The following is a 21,407-nucleotide window of genomic DNA, read 5'->3' as shown; positions in this document are numbered from 1 at the left end:
GGCAACCCAGCTACCAGGTGAGTAGACCCAGGTTGTCCACAAGCCGCCAGCATGGCTATAGGCTGCTGCTCCAACACGAGGTCGTCATGTGAGACCAAACAGTGCGAGCCACGGTGCCTTGGGCAAAGAGGGGACAGGATTATACTTCAAAGAGTAGTACTTGTCCTCACCAGTATTGGTCTCAACCTGAAAGCCTGAACACAAGCAAAAAGGCCAACTGCTACCTTGCACTTTTCTGAAATCTGTGATGTGAGTTGGTAGGGCAGGGATGGGGAGGGCATGCTCGTGTCTGAAAGTTCATTCGCTTTTCCAGCTCAATCACCTTGGATAAAGAAAATATTATCTCTTCAAATAAATGTCGCCCACTGATATTCTTCATATCAGATCTCCTTGCTGCACCATTGCAAAGGCATGGCCATTAGTGTGATTCGAAATGAGAGGAACCTTGGATAAAGAAAATATTATCTCTTCAAATAAATGTCGCCCACTGATATTCTTCATATCAGATCTCCTTGCTGCACCATTGCAAAGGCATGGCCATTAGTGTGATTCGAAATGAGAGGAACCGTCCCCTTGAAAAGTTTGCACAGAAAGTCTTGCCTTGCCATGCATTTAGATCTCAATAAACAGCCATAGCACGAACTAGGTGCGCGCAGTCTTATTCCCAAAAAGCTTGTTCCTGACCCATGCAATAAGGTCTGAGCAAGCTGATTGTTGTGTCTGCTGAATTTATTCAAATTTATTCATGGTGAGTTTATTCCAGGGGGCAGGGTTTGTTGCAGATTTATCATGTATTTTAAGTACTTCTCTCCTCTCCCTCCTTTTCCCATTGGCATCCTTGTATTAACAGGCAGCAAAAATACCCCTTTTTCAGCTTTCCATTTTACCAGCCCCAACAAGCCGAAATCTCAGGTTGTTCCTTTCCGTGTGTTTTCTTTCTCTAGTTTTGCACAGTGTTCTCAACAGGGGTAACAGTGACACTATCACAGCCTTCTCTAGCATAGCTCTTCTGACAAATGCTTCACCAGATACGTGTGGGGATCACGTTAGACCCCTGACCCCACTGGCCACGTTGTTGTCAGTAACTGGGCATCATCTGGCCAATGAACACACTCAAGGCTTTCTTCTCTTCAGATATTTTTAGCTGATGAGCTCCCAATTTATAACAGAATTTCTCGTAACTGATGTAATTGATTATTAGCACACAGCGTGGTACATTTCACCACATTTCTGCTATTCAGGTTCTGAAGATCATCCAGTTCTTTCTATGTGATGCCTCAGACTCTGTTCATTTTTATTGAATTTATTAAAGCTGTTGAATTTTAGCCCATGTTCATTTTTTTTTGCTTGAGTCTAAATTAACAGTTAAGCTTCTAATTATGTACCACTATAACCAGCTCCTCAGTCTGAGGAATCAGCAATGTCTCTTTGTAAATTCATGCCTGTGTTTCTATGCCTAACCCTCTACCCCCATATTTTATGCGTACGCAGAATAAGATGCCATCAAACATGACAAAAGATTATCTGATGAACCATTCAGCTATAATACTTATCTAAATTGAACGCTGTGTAAAATAAATTACAGTTTGCTAAAGAAAATGAAATATATTTTACCTTGCACTAAAAATTGCATTTACTCCCCAAATCAATCATGTTTCCCAAGGTTGATGAATAAACTAAAATCTCTGCTCCAGTAAGCACCAGGCTGTGGGTTGGAAGGTAGAGACAGATAGCTCCTGTGCTAGTTTATTTTTATCTGTGGAATGATTCCTCTGTTGAAAGAAGGTGCTTGTGCCCACGGCGTTTATATACTGTTTTTGCTGCGCTTTCCGCAATTTCTTTCTTTTGTAGTTGTTCTGTTTTCATCGAGTATTTCTGAAGACTACATGCAGTCCTTGTGAGGGGTAAGGTGAAGTGGCAGGTAGCGTGATGCCTTCTGGGTTCTTGTCTGAATCAAATCTGCATAAGCAGCAAGGTAGAGCTTAATGAAGGGACGTGTAACTTGAAGCATCTTGCCAGCATGTTCCTTGTATGGAGAGTGCCAAGAGACTTTTCTTAGTTATCTCAGGTCAGTGTCACCCCAAAGCGCTTGGCTCTTGAGAAATTCTCTGCCAAAGTCACTTTGCAAATGTTCTCTTTTTTTTGTTGAGTCATTTATTCCTATGGTTTGAATAGGGGCCTGTGGTTTAAGAGAGGATTTTCCTGATTTGCTGCATCTAGTAGTGTCAAGAAAATATGAAATCTTAATAGACACAAAGCTTTCTGGTATTCAAATGCCAGGGCTTGAACTAAAATAAGGACTGGACTTGCTTTTACTTCTCCTGCTTATGTGTCCTTCTTAGAGACTGCTATCAGTAGGGCTCTGATGCTTGTAATAGCCAGTACTCTAGAAACATATAGTGTAAGTCCACTTCTGTAATGACATTTATGTGCCTGATTCCCACTAAAACAATTCATATTTAAATGTCTAGGTAACTTGTAGAATACGGATCGTAATTCATTCATGCCTTGCAAGTCTTAGAGATGTGTAATAATTATTTTTCTTTTGTCCTGCAGAAGACAAATCATCCTGTATCATATCAAAATGTCTAATTATTTTTCCATGAAAGACATCTTTCAAAAAACCCACCAAACCTACAAACAACCAGGCAGTGGCTAGTTTGTTTCTGTGGGGTTTTTTTTGGTTTGGGTTTTTTTTTTTTTTGACTGATAATGTCCGCACCTCTAAGTGCATGCAGGAGGATGCAAAATGCTTCTAGGTAGCCTTTTACTTTGCCATTCTTCCATAATTGCAATGTGGAATATTGCAGTCTGTTATTAAAGTATACCTACCCAGTGATTTGGATGTTAAATTTTTCTGTCTTGCATTAATTTTTTCAAAGTAAAAATAAAAAAGGAGACAGAAATTTCAAAGCCAAAACCAAGATGAAAGACAAAATACTGCTTTACACTTTTAGCAACAGATGGAAATCTGGACTAAGAGAACTGAACTTTAAATTACATCAAATATGTCCAAGAGCAAGTTAAATAGCTTTCTCATTCAGATTTTATTTGAACGTGTCACATAAAGCACGCATTTTCTATTCTCTTGAATTAATGTATTAGTTTGAAAAGTATTCTAGTCCTATGCTGTTTGATGTGACTTCTCTGAGGGACGAGTATCTGATTTTTCATGCTTCCTGGGAATCTATAATCATACAAGGCTTTATCATCACACAGGATTTTTATGTCCTAATAGTCATGCATACAAATATTTCTGGTTGCTGTGGGAATGTCAAAAGGATCTCACAGATGCATCTTGAAGTGTTACAGGTGATGAAAAAACACAGCTCCTCGTGGGCCATCACGGACAAACCAGCTGGGTTCCCTCTTCTTCCTGTGTTCAGGCTCTCTCGCTGGGCATTCGGACCTTGACACCGACTTTTGCTACCTCTCCTCATAGCTGTGGGGTCTTTCGTAAGAGCTCTGTCACCGTTAAGCAACTAAACAGTCAACAGATGTAGAGCAAGTTGCAGACATGGAGTAAGAAACCTACTGGAGTCAGATGAAGTTCCCTAAATTGCTCTACCAAGAGACAAAGGAAGGCCATGCAAGGGTTTTCCAGACTAATGGAAAAAACCTCAGCTTTTTCTGTTTCTTTACAACAAACGGTTTTGGAGAATATAAAAAGGTAGTAAAATGCCATCTCCTGCACAGTAAGAAAGCAGGAGAGAAAATGAGATGATAAATTATTTATTTCTGTGTTTAAGCACTTGGCAGGGATGCAGACAAACATGGTGTGAGGCCATTTAAACTGAAAGATCCTCATATGAGGAAGGGCATCACAATCATGTCCTAAGGAAAAAGGATATGAACAACATGTAAATGGTACATAATACAATAATAAATGGAATATAAAGAGGTAATGACTTCATTTAAGGCCGGAGTCCTACATTTACTCGTGCGTATGCTTAATTTAGATGGCATAATTCCTGTGGTGACCCTAGTGAATAATATGTAAATTTTAGTGAGATTGAGTCATGTTAAATTTGCAAATCAAAGTACTGCTCAGAAATGTTATCTGATTTCCAGGTATTAAGTCTACAAACTCCATTAATTGTTCAAAAGTAGGTACCTAGTGTATATGTATCAGATGCAAAAGTTAAAAACCAGAATCTATATCACTATGAGGCTTAAACCGAGCAGTCCACTTTTGGGAAAGTTATAACAAGAAAAAACATTGTCTAGTTCTTATATACAGTCTATCCAAGGTAGCTGCTGTAAAGGCTGGTGTAGATTCATGGTTTTAATTAAGCTGTTACCAAATTTTAGACATAACGGAACTTCATAATAATAAAAAGTGAAACCTTATTCATTTTTCTGAGAACATAAAGCCCCACGATTTTATGTATGATGTCCTACTTAGGAAAAAAGAATTTTGTAATATAGGTAATTATAAATAAATTTTATTCAGTTCTTGTTTTGCAGGGAACAAACTCATTGCAAAGGATCATAATAATAAAAAAAACCCCCTGTTTAAACTGACTCCACTTAAGTAAGAATGCAATTTTTTTACCGAGAGGAAAGAAACACACTTGCCATGCAGCTGGTTAGAGTGTATTATCATGCAAACACCTTAAGCTGCCTTGTGGTAAAATGAACATTGAAGTCAATATCATCCACCCACCTGCTGAACCTGCAAGAGAACGTTTCTCCTTAAATTTGAGAACAGGGTGGCGGGAGGATGCCCCGAGGGCTGGGGGAAGGGGATGCCCAACTGCATGGGTGCCGCACAGCAAAGCTCTGCCTGACAGCCGGTGCTCTATGGACCCTACAATGAGTTTACAAGACAGGACCAACAACAGATAACTTTTTCTAAATGTAATTTGAGTTTTATGGTTTCACTCAGGTCTTTTTCCAGCTCTGAGGTTGTCTAAAGATGTGTATGGTTCCCCACTTGATTTAAGCGACGTGGATGATTTACATAGGGCACAAGTCAGGGAAATGCTGCTGTGTGGGTGGCGAGATTGATCTGCCCTGATGAAGTGCCCCGTACGGCGGCTCCCCATAGGGTCCCCGAAAGACTGCTCAGGGCCTTTGCCACAGAAGTGCGTGAAGATCCGCGCACGTGATGCACCATGGGGTCTGGGAAGGGCTGGCAAACACTTTGCTAATACAGTCGCCCAAAATAAATGACTGTCCAGATGTGTGGTGTGGGAGCCCTGCAGGGACCCTGGGGTGCCACCGACGTGCCAAGGTAGGACAGTGGGGAGATACCGCACGGGAAGGGGAGGACGAGGTGCAGGAACGGTGTGGCTGGGAGGACTGGTGTGAACGGAGCAGAGGGGCCAGGAGAGGTGGGAGGCAGTAACCCAGCCCTTCAGCCCCCTTCTCTCTCGGTATCACTTTGTAAGTGTTTGCGAAACTCAGATATAATTATAATGAGTGATGGTGGTGTGTTCTTGTTGGAAAAGTGCCAGTGTTTTCATTGTAAGTAGGGTCCCTGCTCTGTAATTACTTGTAAATACTCTTTATCAGTTATGTGAGCCATACGGTAGAGTAGATAGCTTTTAGCAGCTCCTGAAAAATAGAGAGAAGACTCTGACTAGACACCATTTACATTGATTTTTGCCATTCGGAATACATATATATTACAGCTTGCTTGAAAACAGAGGGCCAAGGTGAGCCCTCACAACAGTGGCATGCAAACCCCTTGGACTGTGTTTGGCACCGGCAGCGTGTGATCAGAGCTGATCCAAAATACATGTGCTGCTCAACAGAAGCGTGGAGTGGGCTATTTCCAGTTGGCATCCATCAGTTCACGGTGCTTGGGGCTCGTGGGGGACCTCTGCTTTCCTTGGTTTGGGTCCACGCGTCGCCCGCACTAGATGTATTCTGGTTTGGACAGGACCTGCATCTCCTGCCCTCCATCACTCCTGTCTCGGAAAGTTCCCCCCAGCCTTCGTGTTCTTCTTTCCCTACAGAAAATAAGGAATGGTCAGAATTAAAACAGGTGAAAACAGGTAGTCATTTTAGGGTCTGCGTTTATGTGTTCCCTCCCTTCTTAGGGGGTAGTCAGAGTGAGAGTAAAGGAGCGATACTCGAAAGGGGGGCAGAGGCGGTTGCTGAAGAGGCAGTAGATGAGGGGGTTGATGGCACTGTTCAAGGCTGGCAGGTTCTGAATGATCACGGATGCGTAGAAGCGCTCTTTGGTCTCAGGGAGTATGTTGAAGTTGTCCAGGATATCGAAAAGAAAGTAAGGGCTCCAGCAGAGAACAAATGCTGAAAGAGAGATAGAGAGAGGAAGAGCTTGATGTTAGATAGTTTGCTATTTAGGGAGGTAATAACACACGTGTAGAGAGACTGTCATAACACATAAATATTTGTTCATGAAAAAAAAAATCTCTCCCATTCAGGGTCTTATTTAAGAGAATAGTTATTAGATTGTGCTTTTATTTATCTTTATTTTTATTTTAATGCCCGTGAAATATATTATGTGTGCTCCTCTAAGTGTTTAGAGTGCTCCTTCTAGACATATTGAGGCACTTCTGAACACTACACAACACATAAAGGGTGAATAGGTAGCCAGTTAAAGCATCATAAGTTACAGTGAAGTGCTTTTTTAATGGCCCCCTGAGTGAGCAGCCGATCTAAATGTACACACCACCGAAGTGCTGCTCCGTGAGAGCGCTGCCTGTCACAGCCACGTGTTAAAAAAGGGTTCTTAGACACCCAGGAGCAAGGAATGACACCCTTTTGCACCACATTATGTCAGACCAACATGTCATTTGGCATGCTGGTCGGAGGTGCTGTGTATATGGAGGGTGCAGGAAGACACTCTAATTTCCGTACTGCTGTTTGAGAGTTGAATTTGGGAAAGGGAAGGGGAGGACTGCATTGTTGATGGCCCCTGCTTTTGTTCAGAGGTGGTAGAAATAAAAAGGCCATAGGTTTACCTTTATTTGCAGACACAGGGAATGAATCTGTCCCTCACAAGTTTCTGTCATCTCCTTTCACAAAGGCTATTGATTAAAGATTTACACAGACACACTGGTACAGGCAGTTCACTCAGCTAAGCCATAAATACCCGAGTCACAAATACACGGGTATCTGAAATCAGACACATGATCTCTCCCTGACCCGAATGAGACAGCAGAGTGACCCCATGCTTGCTTTCTTGTTGCTGAAAATCAGCATTTCTTAGTTGGCAGTTAGCCGAGGGCTCACCGAATGTGCGAGGAAGAGGTAAACTCCCCTCCTCTTTTCTGAACCAGCAGTGCCTATGCACAGATACCAGCAAAACAGTGATATGCATTGTCAGCGTATGGATCATAGCTGACTATGTAGAACTTTAAGTGGCTTTAAAGAAGTCCGTGAATATTAGGTGCCTTAATCTACATGTCAAGAAATGCTGGGTGCCTAATATTATCAAGGTCCTTTGAAATACTGAGCATCCGGGTGAATTCTTGACATCTGATGGCATTGCGATAGCAGTTGTTTCTGACAAAAGCTTTCTCCAATTGCCACGCAGAAAAGTTCAGACACAGAGAAGCTGTTCTTGGACTTCTGAATCACACCGGCCTCTCTCATGTCTGCAGACGCTACCGCTAAACAGTGAGCTAAGCACCTCAGTAGTAGCTGTTATCACAGTATCATCCAATCTGAATTTTGTGTAGCATTGGAAAGAGGAGTGATCTCCTTTTCAGTGGTAGGGGATGGCTGTCAGCCCTTGGGAGTAAATAGTTTCGGTCGCCTTCCTGCCCGTCTCTGGCAGCTAATCACAAGCCCTGTGTGACGCTGCCTTTATTTATTGAGATAGAATGTCAGCCTCCTAATTCCATCAGAATAATGTCATCTCCCTGGGAGACGGAAGACACCTGCACTGAGTCATATGCTGCCCAGTCGGGAAAGGAGAGTTCGTTCTTCCCACCTCGCCAGGCAGCACGCTTCTGAAATCAAATTCAATCGCTCTGCATCCCTTACCTCTCCTTCCTCTCCCTGGCACCACCCCAGCACCTAACATGCCGTACATAGTCTCTAAAAGACATCTCAGTTGCAAGTCTTTTGGCAGCCTGGATGGGAAGGAGATCACCCCTTCCTTTGTTCCTTTTAGGCACTTTACTTTATGCACACAAGGGGCATTTCATTTGAAGCTTATGTCAGATGCCTAAAATAGGAGCTTATCAGCCAGAGGAGAGGGGAAGGAACAAGGTCAGAAGGCGAGTCAGGTGGTCTAAGCAAAGCTCCTTCTCTGAGCCATCTACTGCATTTTATCTGCTGATGACGAAGGGAGCTGCGGAAGACCAGCTTCCAAATGTCAGCATCCTCCCTAGCTACCAGCTGTGGGGCTTTTCACTTACCAAGGATAATTACGATGCTGTACTTAATCGCTTTCACTTTTGCCCTGGATATGAACCCACGACTGGTGTAGCCAGCAGAGGTTTTGCCACCTGGGGAAAGAACAGTTCAGCTAGTAAAAAAGAGCAGGGCTGGTGCATGGATGTGCCAGTGTGTACCTCCACAGGCAGGACAGCAATACATAGCCCACCATTCCCTGGTGTCAGGCAGGGGCTCAGTAGTTCCTGAAATATGGACAAGCCTGCTCAGGTTGGACCCTCAAAACCTGAGGCATCCAAAATCAAAAGGGGAAATGTAAGCAGAAGAGATCTTCCTGAAGCATCGTGGCAGCTGGGTATTCCTGATCCTCAACACTTAGTCAGGAGAACCACTGCCTGTGTGCCCAACTGCATCAGTCTAATGAAGACCATGCACCATCACAGCTACAAAAATGCAACCAGATTGGTCTTATAGGAGACATTTTCTGAAAGGAACTGGCTGCTGTAATTAAGAAAAGAGAAGAAACAACCTGGTAAAACAGACTACCTCTTCACTTTTAACTGCATTTCGGTCAGAGGGATTTTAAAAGTTACATACTCTGTTCTGTTAACCTCTTACTCTTTTTGATGCTTTGAATAATCAGTCATGCATTTTACTCTCCATGTTGTCTCAGTAATGAAATACGAAATGTTCTTACGCTAGCTTTTCAGAAATGAAGTGTGGCTTGAATTGAGAAGCAAATTCTATTCAGTCTCACACCAAGGCTGGTTGATCTCATTTCCTCTGAAGTCACACTAATGTCTCTGGGAATCAAGTTCTGTATTTGAATAACAGTACCAGCATGATTGCAATAATATGCCTGATTTCATTATTAATGTCAATTTGCTCTTCATGTTGCTGGGTCAGAATAATTAGGTTCACCATAGTGAATACACAAGAAAGTAATTTTTATCAAAACATCTGTAAACTCTTGTAGTCCAAACTTAGGACTGGAATTGTGACTAATGTAATCGGCGATAACTCTGTGCATACAACTTCTTGCACCCCTTATAAAAACAGCATATCAAGGCTGTGTAATTTGTAAAGAAAAATAAATAGATAATGTGGGTTTGTTATCAGTGAAGCATCCCAGGTAGAAGCTTGAAATTAGTCCATACGTAACATTACTGGAAATCACTTGGTGACTTATAGAGAAGAATATGGATGAGGAGAATGACATTTTTTTCAAGACTAGTTAATACTGATTGTGTCATGAATGCAGGATCATTAGAAATCAGTCCTGCTCAGGCTTTTCAAAGGATGAGTAAATCCTAGATTATAGTTGACGTCAGGTTATAACATAAGGATATCTGAATATGTACAACATCACATTAGGACAGTTCCTCCTGTACCAGACGTGATCCATGATCCTGCTTCAGGCAAGTATCAGCAACTTGGTCCCTGCAGTTTGATGTGCGTCCACTCACCACTGGGCTGCACTAGCTGGCTGTGTGCTCTTATGGTTGTGTGGGAAAACACATTCGCGCAAATTAACATGCTTGTCTTCATAACTAATAGGAAAGGCAGCTGACGAGTAAGGATCTTGAAATGATTTGTGCTTTTTGCCAAAATAGCTCAGAACAGTAAAAAAAATTTTTATGGTATTGGGGTGGAAAGCTCAGCTCACTTTATGGCTTTCTGTAGCCAGGAATTTCTGAGCTTGACCAAAATCCAGACTTGCGAGGGCATGTGAAAACACAGCAAAAGTGTTATCTAAGTATATGCTAGAAAAAATTATTCTTGAAATGGGCAGAGTTCTAGGAATAGGGATTTTAAGTTTTGGAATAAGGATTTTTTACTTTTTAATTCTTTTCTCGCAGATGTTTTCTATAATTTCTCTAAAGAGGATTTAGTGTCAATTGATAGAAGGTAAATAATCTAGAAAAGAGTTATTAACGAACAATTACAGATGCCCCATTCCCACCGCAGTAATGGGGGCCCAATGTGACACCGCATGTCCAGGCATTGCTGGATTTGGGAATCGAGGCTGGAGACACGTGTGTGCTGGGACTCACCAGGGCAGCTGGAAAGGATGACAGCCTGAGCTTTGCTCTTCATCCAGATGGTTCGAATCACGATTGAGTATATGACGCTACAGAAGGGAAAGAATCATTGATATTATGAGGCACAGTAAATTTAACTGACATCCTAGTCATTTGTGCTCTGTGTGTAAGGAGCTCATAGAGATGACAGGACTGCGTAGGAATAATAATAATGATGATGACAACAACAACAATAAATAAAACATGAGTCTCCTGTAGTACTTTCCAGAAGCAGATCTGAAAAGTTTTCACCATGGAAGTCGTTATCATTATCTTGGTTTTGCAGATGTCAGATCTGAGGCTCAGAGGAATGCAATGATGTGGCCAAATCTCGCAGGCGAGATCTCATTGGGGATTTTGAGTTAGTCGAGGCCAAATCTGCCTAGGTACCAGCCCCAGGTCACTAGCCCTGAAATGGGGGAGGCAAGGGGAGGGACCTGGTTTTGCTGCAAGTACACTTCTGGTTTGGTGTTACTTTGTGAGTATGAAGCTGACAAATAAAATGGTATCCTGGGGAATTTGACAGGGGCAAGATCCATGAGAAATGCAGTTAAGTATCGTGGTGCTCACTTTCAGATCTCAAGGTCCTGGGACAGAAATTGAGGAGGACAGAGGTATCAGGTAGATGGGAAGAGTTAGATGATCCAAACCCAAATCCATCACAAGTTGCATATTTAGAGGGGGATATGCATATACTTTTAATGGGAAAGATGAAAAGTGCCGTGGTTCACAATGACCTCAGATAATTATGACCCTTTCCTACATGATAACAAATCTGGAATTCTATTTATTTAATATAGAATAGGTAAAATAATTCCTTCAAGCTGAATAGCTGTTTGAACCCGCATCCTGGATGAGCAGCTTACATAAAAAAAATATGAGGCCAATGCTCTGTCTGCCTTTTCTCCTGCAAGCATGCATAACGTGCAGTTAAAATCACTAAGCAACAGCTTAGTTTTGACTGGTGTTTTCCTTTTTAGTCTGCTAAGGAAGACAAAAATAATTTAAAAATATTTCAGCTAATGCACTCAAGTTGCCATGTTTTCCTGATGTGAAAACCTAGCAGAAGTCGTCACGTGCTGTTTGCAATACGCCGCAGTGCTTGGAGGGGCCCGGGGCAGACTGACCGTTCATTGCTATAAACCTTAGTGGTGACTCTGTGAAAAAGGTGCAAGTAGGGAGATTATTTCAGGGTGTTTTATAGAAAGAAAAATGTGTCTTACTATCATGTGGTTTATTTTTATGATCAGAAGAGACATTATTCTTATTAGAGCTTTCAGACTGATATACGAGCCTTTCCTACAGCACCCTCAATTCCTAGACACGCTTGCAAAGGCAGTATTTGTGTGCCTTGGAGGTTTCCTTTCTGTGGAAGTTTGAGCCATCTGGTTTGCAGACTCAGTAGGTGAGAGCTGGAAATTCAACATGCAGTCCGGGCTTGCAGCAGAGCAGCGGTGTACTTGCCCAGTGAGGGTTTTGCATGCATCTGCTGCAGACACCAGCTTGCCCTCCGTAATCCCTTCAAAGGTCCAGCATGGCTCCCAGCTGACTTGAACATTTTCCTTTTATCTCCTGGCTTTTCAAGAACCTATTTATTTATCAGCTGGTGCACTTGAGAGTTCCTTTGTAATTTGTACTGACAATGGTGGAAAAATTCATGTATCATTTCTCCTTTGATTGTTCCAATGAATAAGAATGTATTATAATGATAATTGTTGTCATCTCAAGAAAATTTGCAGGCAGCGCCTAAAAGTCCTGTTTCTATTTTCTCCCTAGCCTGCTGTCTCTAGCCTGACCTTTATATTTGCCGTTGAAACAATCTCCCCTCTGATGCAGACCTGCGTGCGTCCCGCAGGATGCATTCAGAGTTGCCTAAGCATCAGGCCGAAGGACCCTCACTTCATAGCCAAAATACTCAGACTCCCTGCTTCCAGCCAAGTGCCACAAGGTTTGAATTACAAAGTCAGGCTCCTCACTTGCTTTCCCTCTGACCACAGAAATCCTGCCCTCTTGGCTGCAGAGGCTGGTAGGAGCATCCCTTTCACCAGATGCAGTTATGGCAGCTGTCGTCTTCACTTGGCATTTTATGTATGAGATTATGTGCTGTTTCATTTGAATCCTTAATTTTTAGAAGTCCAGGGAAAAGTTTAATTCCCAGTTTAATCCAGTGGCTTCTAAAGTGCTGCCAACATCGTGGATTTGTGCTGGTGTTTTTGCCTCTGTTCATCTTTCTTTTCTCTATAGCTGGATCTACTGGAGCCTTCCGTATCGGGAGGGGACCAGAGGTGTGTAAAGCTGCTCAGGGTGGGTGTCAGAGAGACGAGTCACTTGTCATGCTAGGTACACTTCCCAGCAGCTGTTTTGCCAGCCACATTTATGGCTTTACGCTTTGATCTCTCTCTCTGTGACTACAGATCTTACTAGTGCTTAATCTTTTTTTTTTTTTTTTTTTCTCCGCCAGCTATGCTGGCATGGAGCTAAGAAACCAGAGTTTCCAGAAATGTGTCACCCAAAGCTTAAGATCAGAAAAAGCATCTGTGTGTGTGTTTCAAAGTCACAACAATAAAAAGACAGCACTTATGGAACAGAAGTTGTATTTTTGTTACAAGGGAAAAGTAGGGGTTTTTTCAGAATGCGTTTGTAGCTTCTTTCTTTCTTTCTGTAAAAGGAGGCTGGAGGAGGACGTGGACATTGGTGACATCTCAAAGGGTGGGAAGAAATTCCCACTCGATGGAAAATGAAGTGGCAGATGAGCAAAGACTAGCGTGGGATGGATGACAACTGGCATTCAGATGGGCGGGAGGGTGTTTGGCAATGGTCCGTACCATTCTGACCGTATTGTAATCCCTGGTTCCTTCCTCGTGACATTAAGCTACTCAGCCTTCACTGCCGAGATGTAAAAGCACGCCGTACACGTTGCCACAAACCTCGTTTTCCAACACGTGTAACATGCCTGCATGCTGCTTGCTCCTGTCTCCACTGAGAGCACCAGGAGATGTGATGTACAGTTCGTTAGGTCCAGATGTTGTCAGGTTTCTTTGTGCCTGTGAGTGCACGGTGCGCTGGTCTTCCAGCCCTCACTGGGCATTCTTGGGGGCTATACAAACATGTGCGGTGGTCAGTTTAATGTATACTATGATATTAAAATACTATATGGGTCGTTGTGGCCCGTTATTTGCAAGTGAGAGACTAAAGAAACGGAAGAAAGAGCTCAGGTGGAGTAGTCAATCCCGGATGGAAAAATAATCCAAGGCTTTTTGAGAAGGAGCTGCTCAGGCCGCTCAGACCACAGGGTAGGAAGGATATGTTGTTGATCTGAAAATGCGGTGATTTTTCTAGCCCTGATAACATGCATATCTGTAGACGTGGCAGGAAAATACAAGAATATGGTTCAGACAATGGATGTAACTCAGCAAATTAAATTTATTGCATCCCCAGAAGCAATTTAGCTTGATCCAGATTCTGAAGGACTAAGATGCATGTTCATTGTAGCGTGTTATTAGTTAACGGTGGTGTTTAATTTGACCCCATTGGTAATTACAGCACTCTTTGTCCATGTCAATAACTAACTTATGGTTAGTCATACAAATACTACTGTGAATAGTCCCATTCCATCTTTATTTTTAATTCCTAGATCAATTTTGTTTTGGAAAATAAAATGTCTACTGGTAAAGGTATGTATTGATATTAACAATCGTAAGAGTTATTAATCTGCCCACTCTTTAAACACAGATTTTTATTTTTTTTTAAATAAATGATTGCAATATGATAGCATCCCACCTGGCCTCAGTATTTACTGGTAAAATGAGCCTTTACCATGGCAAAAAGTACACCTAAGCTCCCTGCTAATTGCTTGTGTTTATCATCCAGCATTGCCTATTGTTCCTTGTATTTTATTTGTGCAAAGTGATGCAGCTGTGTTATGTTTTATGGTAGCTAATTTATCCAAAGCACTATTTATCCAAAGACAAAAGGCATATGTAAATTCATCTGAACAAACCATTGTAGGCATGTGTAATGGGTAAGTGAATAGATGGGCAGATATTAGAACATATGTGTAAGATCTAGGCTTTTTTATTTAGAAATGGAAATTGCAGGCAAAAATGATTGTGCTTGTTGAATCAAGCTCCAAAAATGACCTTTGGTATTTTTATTAATGGTATTTTTATTCCCTTTATTTGATTTAATTCAGACAAATACCTTTTATTTAATCTATTTTTTTTATTTCATTGCAATGCCTTGTTTTTAGTTCCATATTTTCCCTTTTAGCTGATTCTGGTTTTTTCCTTCTAATTATTTTTCTGCTGCTCCAAAGCAAATGTTCTCTTTGGAGTTTTGATTTTAAACAGCAGATGGATATTTTTTCCTCTGTGCTTCAAGAGGAACTTTTGCTATTTTTTTTAACCTGAATTTGAAAGTATATTAGACAAATGTCTACGTATTACATTTATCAGTTAAAATACAGAAAATATATTTGGCAATCATGAATAGCAGCTAAAAAGACTCTGAATTGCTGGATACTCAAGTGCCAGAATATAATTATGGTTTGGCACAGAGTAGTGATACAGAATAGAAATCCAATAGCTCTCCTGTCTCCCTGTCACAGGACCTGAGGGGGCCAGGCGCAAATATTTGCAGGAGAGCAGTCTGTAATCTTGACTTGACCCATATTTCACCTCTGTTCAGCAATGCCCCAGAGGTATTCAGCTATCACAGATACCGTTTGAGCTTTGCTTGGCATATCTTGGCATAGGAGAAATGGCTTTGGTTATAGCTGAGGACACTTGTCCCAGAATAAGAGAGAACTAATTACTGCAGGTTGCCTAATTAATTCTTCTGAATTTTATGGGTTTTGGTAGGATGACAATATCCACTGCAGAAAAAGTGGTGATTAGTCTAAATAAGAGGGAAGAACCGGCCAAATTTTTAATCTCTGTAAAGAAGAACCTGATGCAGGATCTGTGGCTCTCCCTGACCAACACTGAGATAGTGGCGAGAAGGCGAGCTTTTACATGAAAAGAACAAATATTCTTCCTTTTTTCTCAGCTCTCAAAGATAACCACGCACTTGTGTTAAAAATCTAATCACAGCTTTTCGTTCTCTTTTCATTATTCAGGTCTTGTTCGTTTGTATTATAATCAGATAAAAAACTTGCCACAAAATCACAAGCTGTTTGATAACTGATTGCTGATTCTCCAGTTGTGAAGAAGTGGTGGGAACAGACCTCCCAAGTATTTAAATCTTACAGGGCTGTTGCAGTTTTGTTCATAGATTGCCTTTTTATATATACGTTTAGAAAAAAAAAAAAATGTTGTTTTCTTCTGGTTTGTGTTTTGACTTGGAATCTATAGGGTTTGCTCACACCATGTCTGGGGGATTATCTCGTCGGTGGAAGAGTTTTCCAGACTGAGCATGAGGTTACCAGCTAAATAATTCATTCCATGGGCTGTGGCGTTATGAATAACACAACTCCTGTGAGTTAGTTGAAGGCTATGTCAGGAACATGCGAAATCAGCTCTGCTGAGAGAGCTGAGGGATGGATGAGAGAAGCTTAAAAGATGATGGTACCTGGACTGTAGCAAGTAAAAAACCGCTCAGCCAAAATGGCATATCTAGTATGGAATTAAGTCCTGCACCTGAAAAGTAAAATTTTATCTTTTGTATGCACTTCGGATGAACTGCACCAGAAAAAGTGCTGTCATCAGTGAACTGCTTTGCTCCAGAGGTTAGGTTTTCAGCAGATTCAGGCAGCAGAACTAATTAAGAATTAACTCTGCCAGCCAGTGTCCCACATTGCATCAGGCACCTGCCATGCAGCTAGATCAGAGTACTTTAGCAGAAAAAAATAAAGTAGCTGTGCAAACAAAATGAATTATTGCAGAAAAAGTCTTATTCTTTCCTCAGTAAGTGTGGTGTGTGCCTTGGCTTCTGGTTTATTCATTTTCCCAGCTTCTTAGATACTGATCCTTGACTTTTCAGTTGCACATTTATGGATTGTCTCTCCATCATTATGTTATGGACTTTCTTTAATAACATCTTCAGTGAAAAGCTATAAAATTAAAAACCCACAAAATGCCTTCCTTCATTTACTAAATAACACCTCTCATTTTTATAATTAATCTTTCGACAGAGTAATACACAACTGCATGATCTCTCTCACTCACCCTTCTGAAACAGTCTCATTTGTCATCAAACCTGCTGTGCATCTGAAACTATTCAGTGGAACAAAACTTTTGCAGAGAAATTGAGTCCCTGAAAATGTTAACAGCCATTCCTGCCATTCTTTAGCTGCAAACTGCTTACCAGAGTATTTATATGCTGCAACCACGTTAGGTGGATTAGCTTTAAATTCCTGGACTGCCAAGAAATTTTAAAGGAAGAGCTATCATGCCTCGAGGCTATGTTGGCAGATGTTTTACAGATGCATCAGCTGGGAAGTTGCAACCTTCAGTTGTACGCCTGAAACTTGAAAAAATATTCTGAAAAAATAACCAGTTCTTTCCAAACTGCATGGCATTTGTTCATAATGTCTCTGCTGACCTTGCCCTGATGGTAATCCACTCTTTATGAGGTTTTAGATAATCTTTTCTATTCTGAAGAAAATAGTACAACTTACAACTAGAAACAAATGGGCACAAAAAAAATTCCTTCCCTCGCTTACCCCACTTCCTTCCACCCGGTGCCCAGTACCACTTAGGATCTGTCAAGAATTTGACTTCTGCTGGCAAGGATGTGGGAGCATTTGTGTTAGCGCACACCGAAACCAGGAACGTGTTTGGGCAGGCAATGGGCACCGCTCTGCTCTGTGGCTCCAAGGCCGGTGTTTTAAGTTCCTCTCCTGCCACAAACTTCTTGTGTGAAAGTCACTTAAGGTTAAAGCCACAAAAATTTTAGGATGCTTTATTGAAGTCTCCCCTGTCAGGGCAATCTCATGAAATGCCAGTTTCACTGACTTTCCCTTTCCCTCATGTCTTCATTGCCTTCTTGCTTCTGGGGATTTACTATAAAGCAAGTCACAGACCTGATCTGGTTTGAATATCTTCCTTTGGCAGGGAGGAGGGGAGCATAATGTCAGCAGCTCTGAAAAATTTGTTGCTATGTAGCTTGCTTTTTCTTGCCGAACAAGTATATATGCCATGTAAAAAGGAGTGGCTGATCTGTAATAGAAGGCGTGGAAATCTGTAAGTTTGAGTGTGAAAGAGACGTTTCACACACCTGTGGAATGACTGATAACTGGACAGGCCATGGGCCTTTTTCCTGTAACACTTAAGATGCTTACTAGAATTTCCTGATTGCTAGCCACTTGAGAAAATTCTTAACAAAACTCCTCTCATAGTAACAGCCAGCCTCAAAGCTTTCTAGTGCCATTTCTTTTGCACAGTTAAATTATTTTTTGTCTCCTCTGTGTGTTTATTCTTTTTGCTGCTAGTGCTGGGCTGCAGATCCACATTTTTATTTACATATCGCCAAGCATATTTTTTGGTTTCTTTAAAGCTTGGCTGATTTTAAGATACAGGAAAACGCACAAGGAGAAATTATCTTGTTTAGGAATGAAGAGCAATCGGATAATCTGGGAGTAGTTTTTCTCTATTGCTGTCATGTCCTTTCTCCAAGGAGAATTTCTCATGATTTTGTTTGTATATCTGTGCAATCTGGCACAAAAATGGAAGGATTAGCAAACTGATATGTTATGAGCAAAATATAAATATTGTCCCTCTCTCTAGGAACCAACACTGGTCAATGTTGAATCTGTCTCAAAAAGTCAGCTAGATGAGTTCGAGCACCACAGTTTCCATGCTCCTGTGGTTTGGGTTCCATCAGAGATAAACTTATTTCCATCAGAAGCTGCAGAACCTAATCTCTGTGATTAAACAGTAAGAAACTTCAAGGCACAACTCAACTGGAAGAGAACAAAACCCACCACATGGTCTTTATTATTAAGCTTATGTAGCCAGTCCTGTCATCATCTAGAAAAGGTCAGCACTGCCCCCAGCTCGCACTTGGGATGCTAATGAGGTGGAAGCTAACTAAGACTCATGGCTCATCACCTGCTGGAAAAGCAGATGGACCATGGGAGATGTCCAAGGGATGTGCAAACATAGCTCCTTTCTCACAGCCCAGACAGCATGTCGCCAAATTATGGGGAACAGAAGGATTCCCAGCAAGTCTTCTGTGCCACTAAGATGGGCACCAAGAAATCTGATTGTAACCGTGCTACTGAAAGAGAATAAAAGGGAAAGAAAAGAATGGAATACAATTGGGCTCCGAGAACAAGTTACTGCCACCGGCAGCCTTTCAAAGTAGTTAAGAAGCCTTGCTCCTTTTCCACATCAGTTTTTGACTGCTCCTTTGCATTATCAGCTCCTCATGGCTAGATAATTTTTGTTTAATAGTGGCTAATGGCAGCACCCCTGAGGCAGGCAATGAAAGTCACTGATCACCAAGCACAGTCTGGCATATTGATTGACCTCAGTTTAAAAGCAGATTCTCTTGCTGATTGTCTTTGTGATTTGGGGCAAATCAGTCTCAGATATTTGCAGCTCAGGTTTCCCATTACAAAATGGGAAGAATTTTATTTGTTTATATTTTCGGAGTGGTTGGCAGCTTCAAATGCTTGGAGATTTCTTTCCCATCCTGGTGAAGCAACACTCTTCTAGTACTATGAAGCTTGAGAGCACTTTAAGTTAATTTTACCTTAATTAGCATTAAGTGTGGTTTCCTGTTCTTTTATTAAAACTATGTTTTGTCATAGTAGCTAGACATTCTTACTGGATTTATAAAGATATGTTTCAAGCCTGAAGCTGCAGAGATAAGTGGACACACTTAGAGATTCAGTCCTTTTTTTTCAGATAAAATGTTTCTGGCTATTAATACCACGTGGAGAACACCCAGGGCAAGTACAGCGACCTGTGCATTATGTGATAAAAACCAAAGCAGCTATAAGGCAGGTGTGGAAATGAAATCGTAATGAATGAGTAGAAATTACAGCATTAAGCTGACTGCACGCTTGACAGCTTTCGCCACACACTTGCTGACTGCGTTTCAGGCTTACCTGATAATGATGAGAGGAATGAAGTATACCAGGAAAGCCACCACCGTCATGTAGGGTATCCAGTAAGAATCATCAGGCCAGAGAGCCCAGCATTGCACTTCCCCGTTGGAGAGCTGCCGTTTCCCAAAAATAATCAGAGTCGGTATGGAAAACAGGAAAGAGAGGCTCCAGGCCACTCCAATAAGAACTTTCGCCTGTCTTTCTGTGCAACAGAGTCAAACAGACGGTGTTAATGGGGGTGCTGGTGCCATTGGCCCCTTGTAGCAGTACTGATAGAAACCGGGTGAAGAAAGGGAATTTTGGGCTGCAGCTGGCTGGTGCTGAAAGGACTGCAAAGGAGAAAGGGGATTTAATTTCTTTCTCATGATAAAAAGTCATGTCTTTATGGGCTTGTAATTTACAAATGGTCTCAAGTTGTGTCAGGGGAGGTTTAGACTAGATATTAGGAAAAATTTCTTCACCGAAAGAGTGGTCAGGCATTGGAACAGGCTGCCCGGAGAGGTGGTGGAGTCACCATCCCTGGACGTGTTCAAAAAACACGTGGCACTTTGGGACATGGTTTAGTAGACATGGTGGTGTTGGGTAAATGGTTGGACTTGATGATCTTAGAGGTCTTTTCCAACCTTAAGATTCTATGTTTCTATGATTCTGTGTTTTATTTAAAGAAGCTAAGGGCTCAGTGAGTCTGAAACGCTACGAGAAAGGCACCACTCAGGGTCAGCCAGTCAGAAACATGAGATTTAAATGGTTCCTCTATGCCACCAAGACGGCATCATGAATGAATGCAAAGGACTGCAGACCTGCCCTACTGCACGCTCTTACCCTGGCACAGCAAAGCGGCGGGCGGGTGGAGGACACAGACACAGAAAAGTAGAAGGATCCCTTGTGCTACAGATAACAGAGGGAGGCTGAGACTGGGAAGGGTTACTTAAAAAGGTTGGAGCATACTGGATGTACCGACAGGGGAAATGTCCTCCTTGGAATGGAAAATAAACATTTTGATGCACCTTGAAGTGAGAAAGCTCACAAAACATTTCCTATCAGGAAAGAGATAATGCCTCAGTCCAGGATCAGAACAAGACTACACAACCAGCTGCCTTTAACTGCAGCTGCAACTTTACTGCCCCAAAGAACCATGGTACTGGAGAGCCTGGGCATCTCCTGCAGTTCTCTGCTTTACGGCGAGGACCAAACCCAGCTCCTGTTGATGGGCATGTGCTGAAGCCATGCCAAGAGTGGGCTGCTAACCATGAGACAGGGCAGATGATGGTGGGCTGGTGCTCAAGTGCTCAGCCCTGTTTCTTCTGCCACAACAGACTTCAACTAGGAGATCCTGCTGGACCTCATGGTGAAGATCAGGAGCTGAAGGACCTCAGAACACCTGGCAGGTTTGGGCTACTGCTTCCCCTTGATTTCTGGCCTCCTCCGCTGCCAAGTGGGGAAAACTGGTGGGAAACCAAATGATGCCTGGTGGCACCCATGGGATTTCATAAAAATCAAATGGATTGGAGCAAACCTGAAGGGTTTTGTTTTCACAAATCTGCATCTTCTGGCTAAAATCCAGGTAGCTCCAGCTGAACGGTGTGGGGGGAAAGGGCTGATCTGTGGAGTACCAGTGATTCTCAGCAGCAGTTATTCCTCCTGAGTCAGATTGTGAGAGGAACAGATGGGGACAGATTTTTTGATCTGGGAAGCTTTGGTGTCGAAATACTTTATTGTCCTACAAAATACCCGAGGTAGTGTGTGAAATAGAAAATCACTTTAAATTATGCATATCAAGAAGAATGTCTTCCCTCCTTGAAGCTCAAAAAGCAATACGAAAGCGTGTGGGAGAAACATTCAAAAAGTAATTTTATATTTTATAAAACATCAGTTGCAAATATTCACTTATCCTGCTCATTTTTAAATGCTACCCACATTCAGCAAAATATGGTCTTGCTAATCTAGGGCTTAAGGGA

At 41.9% G+C, this 21,407-nt stretch overlaps 1 protein-coding gene across 1 annotated transcript in view; it reads right to left on the bottom strand.

The window, feature by feature from the left end:
• Positions 1-5,863: 5,863 nt before the first annotated feature.
• NPSR1 (neuropeptide S receptor 1) overlaps positions 5,864-21,407 on the bottom strand; it is a 60,159-nt gene continuing 44,615 nt past the window's right edge. The window contains exons 5-9 of the mRNA XM_054815048.1: positions 19,450-19,651; positions 10,371-10,447; positions 8,340-8,429; positions 6,081-6,261; positions 5,864-5,957 (exon numbers count right to left, since the gene is read on the bottom strand). Of these exons, the coding sequence (XP_054671023.1) occupies positions 5,864-5,957; positions 6,081-6,261; positions 8,340-8,429; positions 10,371-10,447; positions 19,450-19,651 (644 nt within the window). The remainder of the gene's footprint in view (positions 5,958-6,080; positions 6,262-8,339; positions 8,430-10,370; positions 10,448-19,449; positions 19,652-21,407) is intronic.

Source organism: Grus americana, chromosome 2 (assembly GCF_028858705.1).
Source record: "Grus americana isolate bGruAme1 chromosome 2, bGruAme1.mat, whole genome shotgun sequence".
Classification (NCBI taxonomy): domain Eukaryota; kingdom Metazoa; phylum Chordata; class Aves; order Gruiformes; family Gruidae; genus Grus; species Grus americana.
The sequence above is the reverse complement of the archived record's forward strand: the minus strand, read 5'-3'. Positions and strand labels throughout refer to the sequence as shown.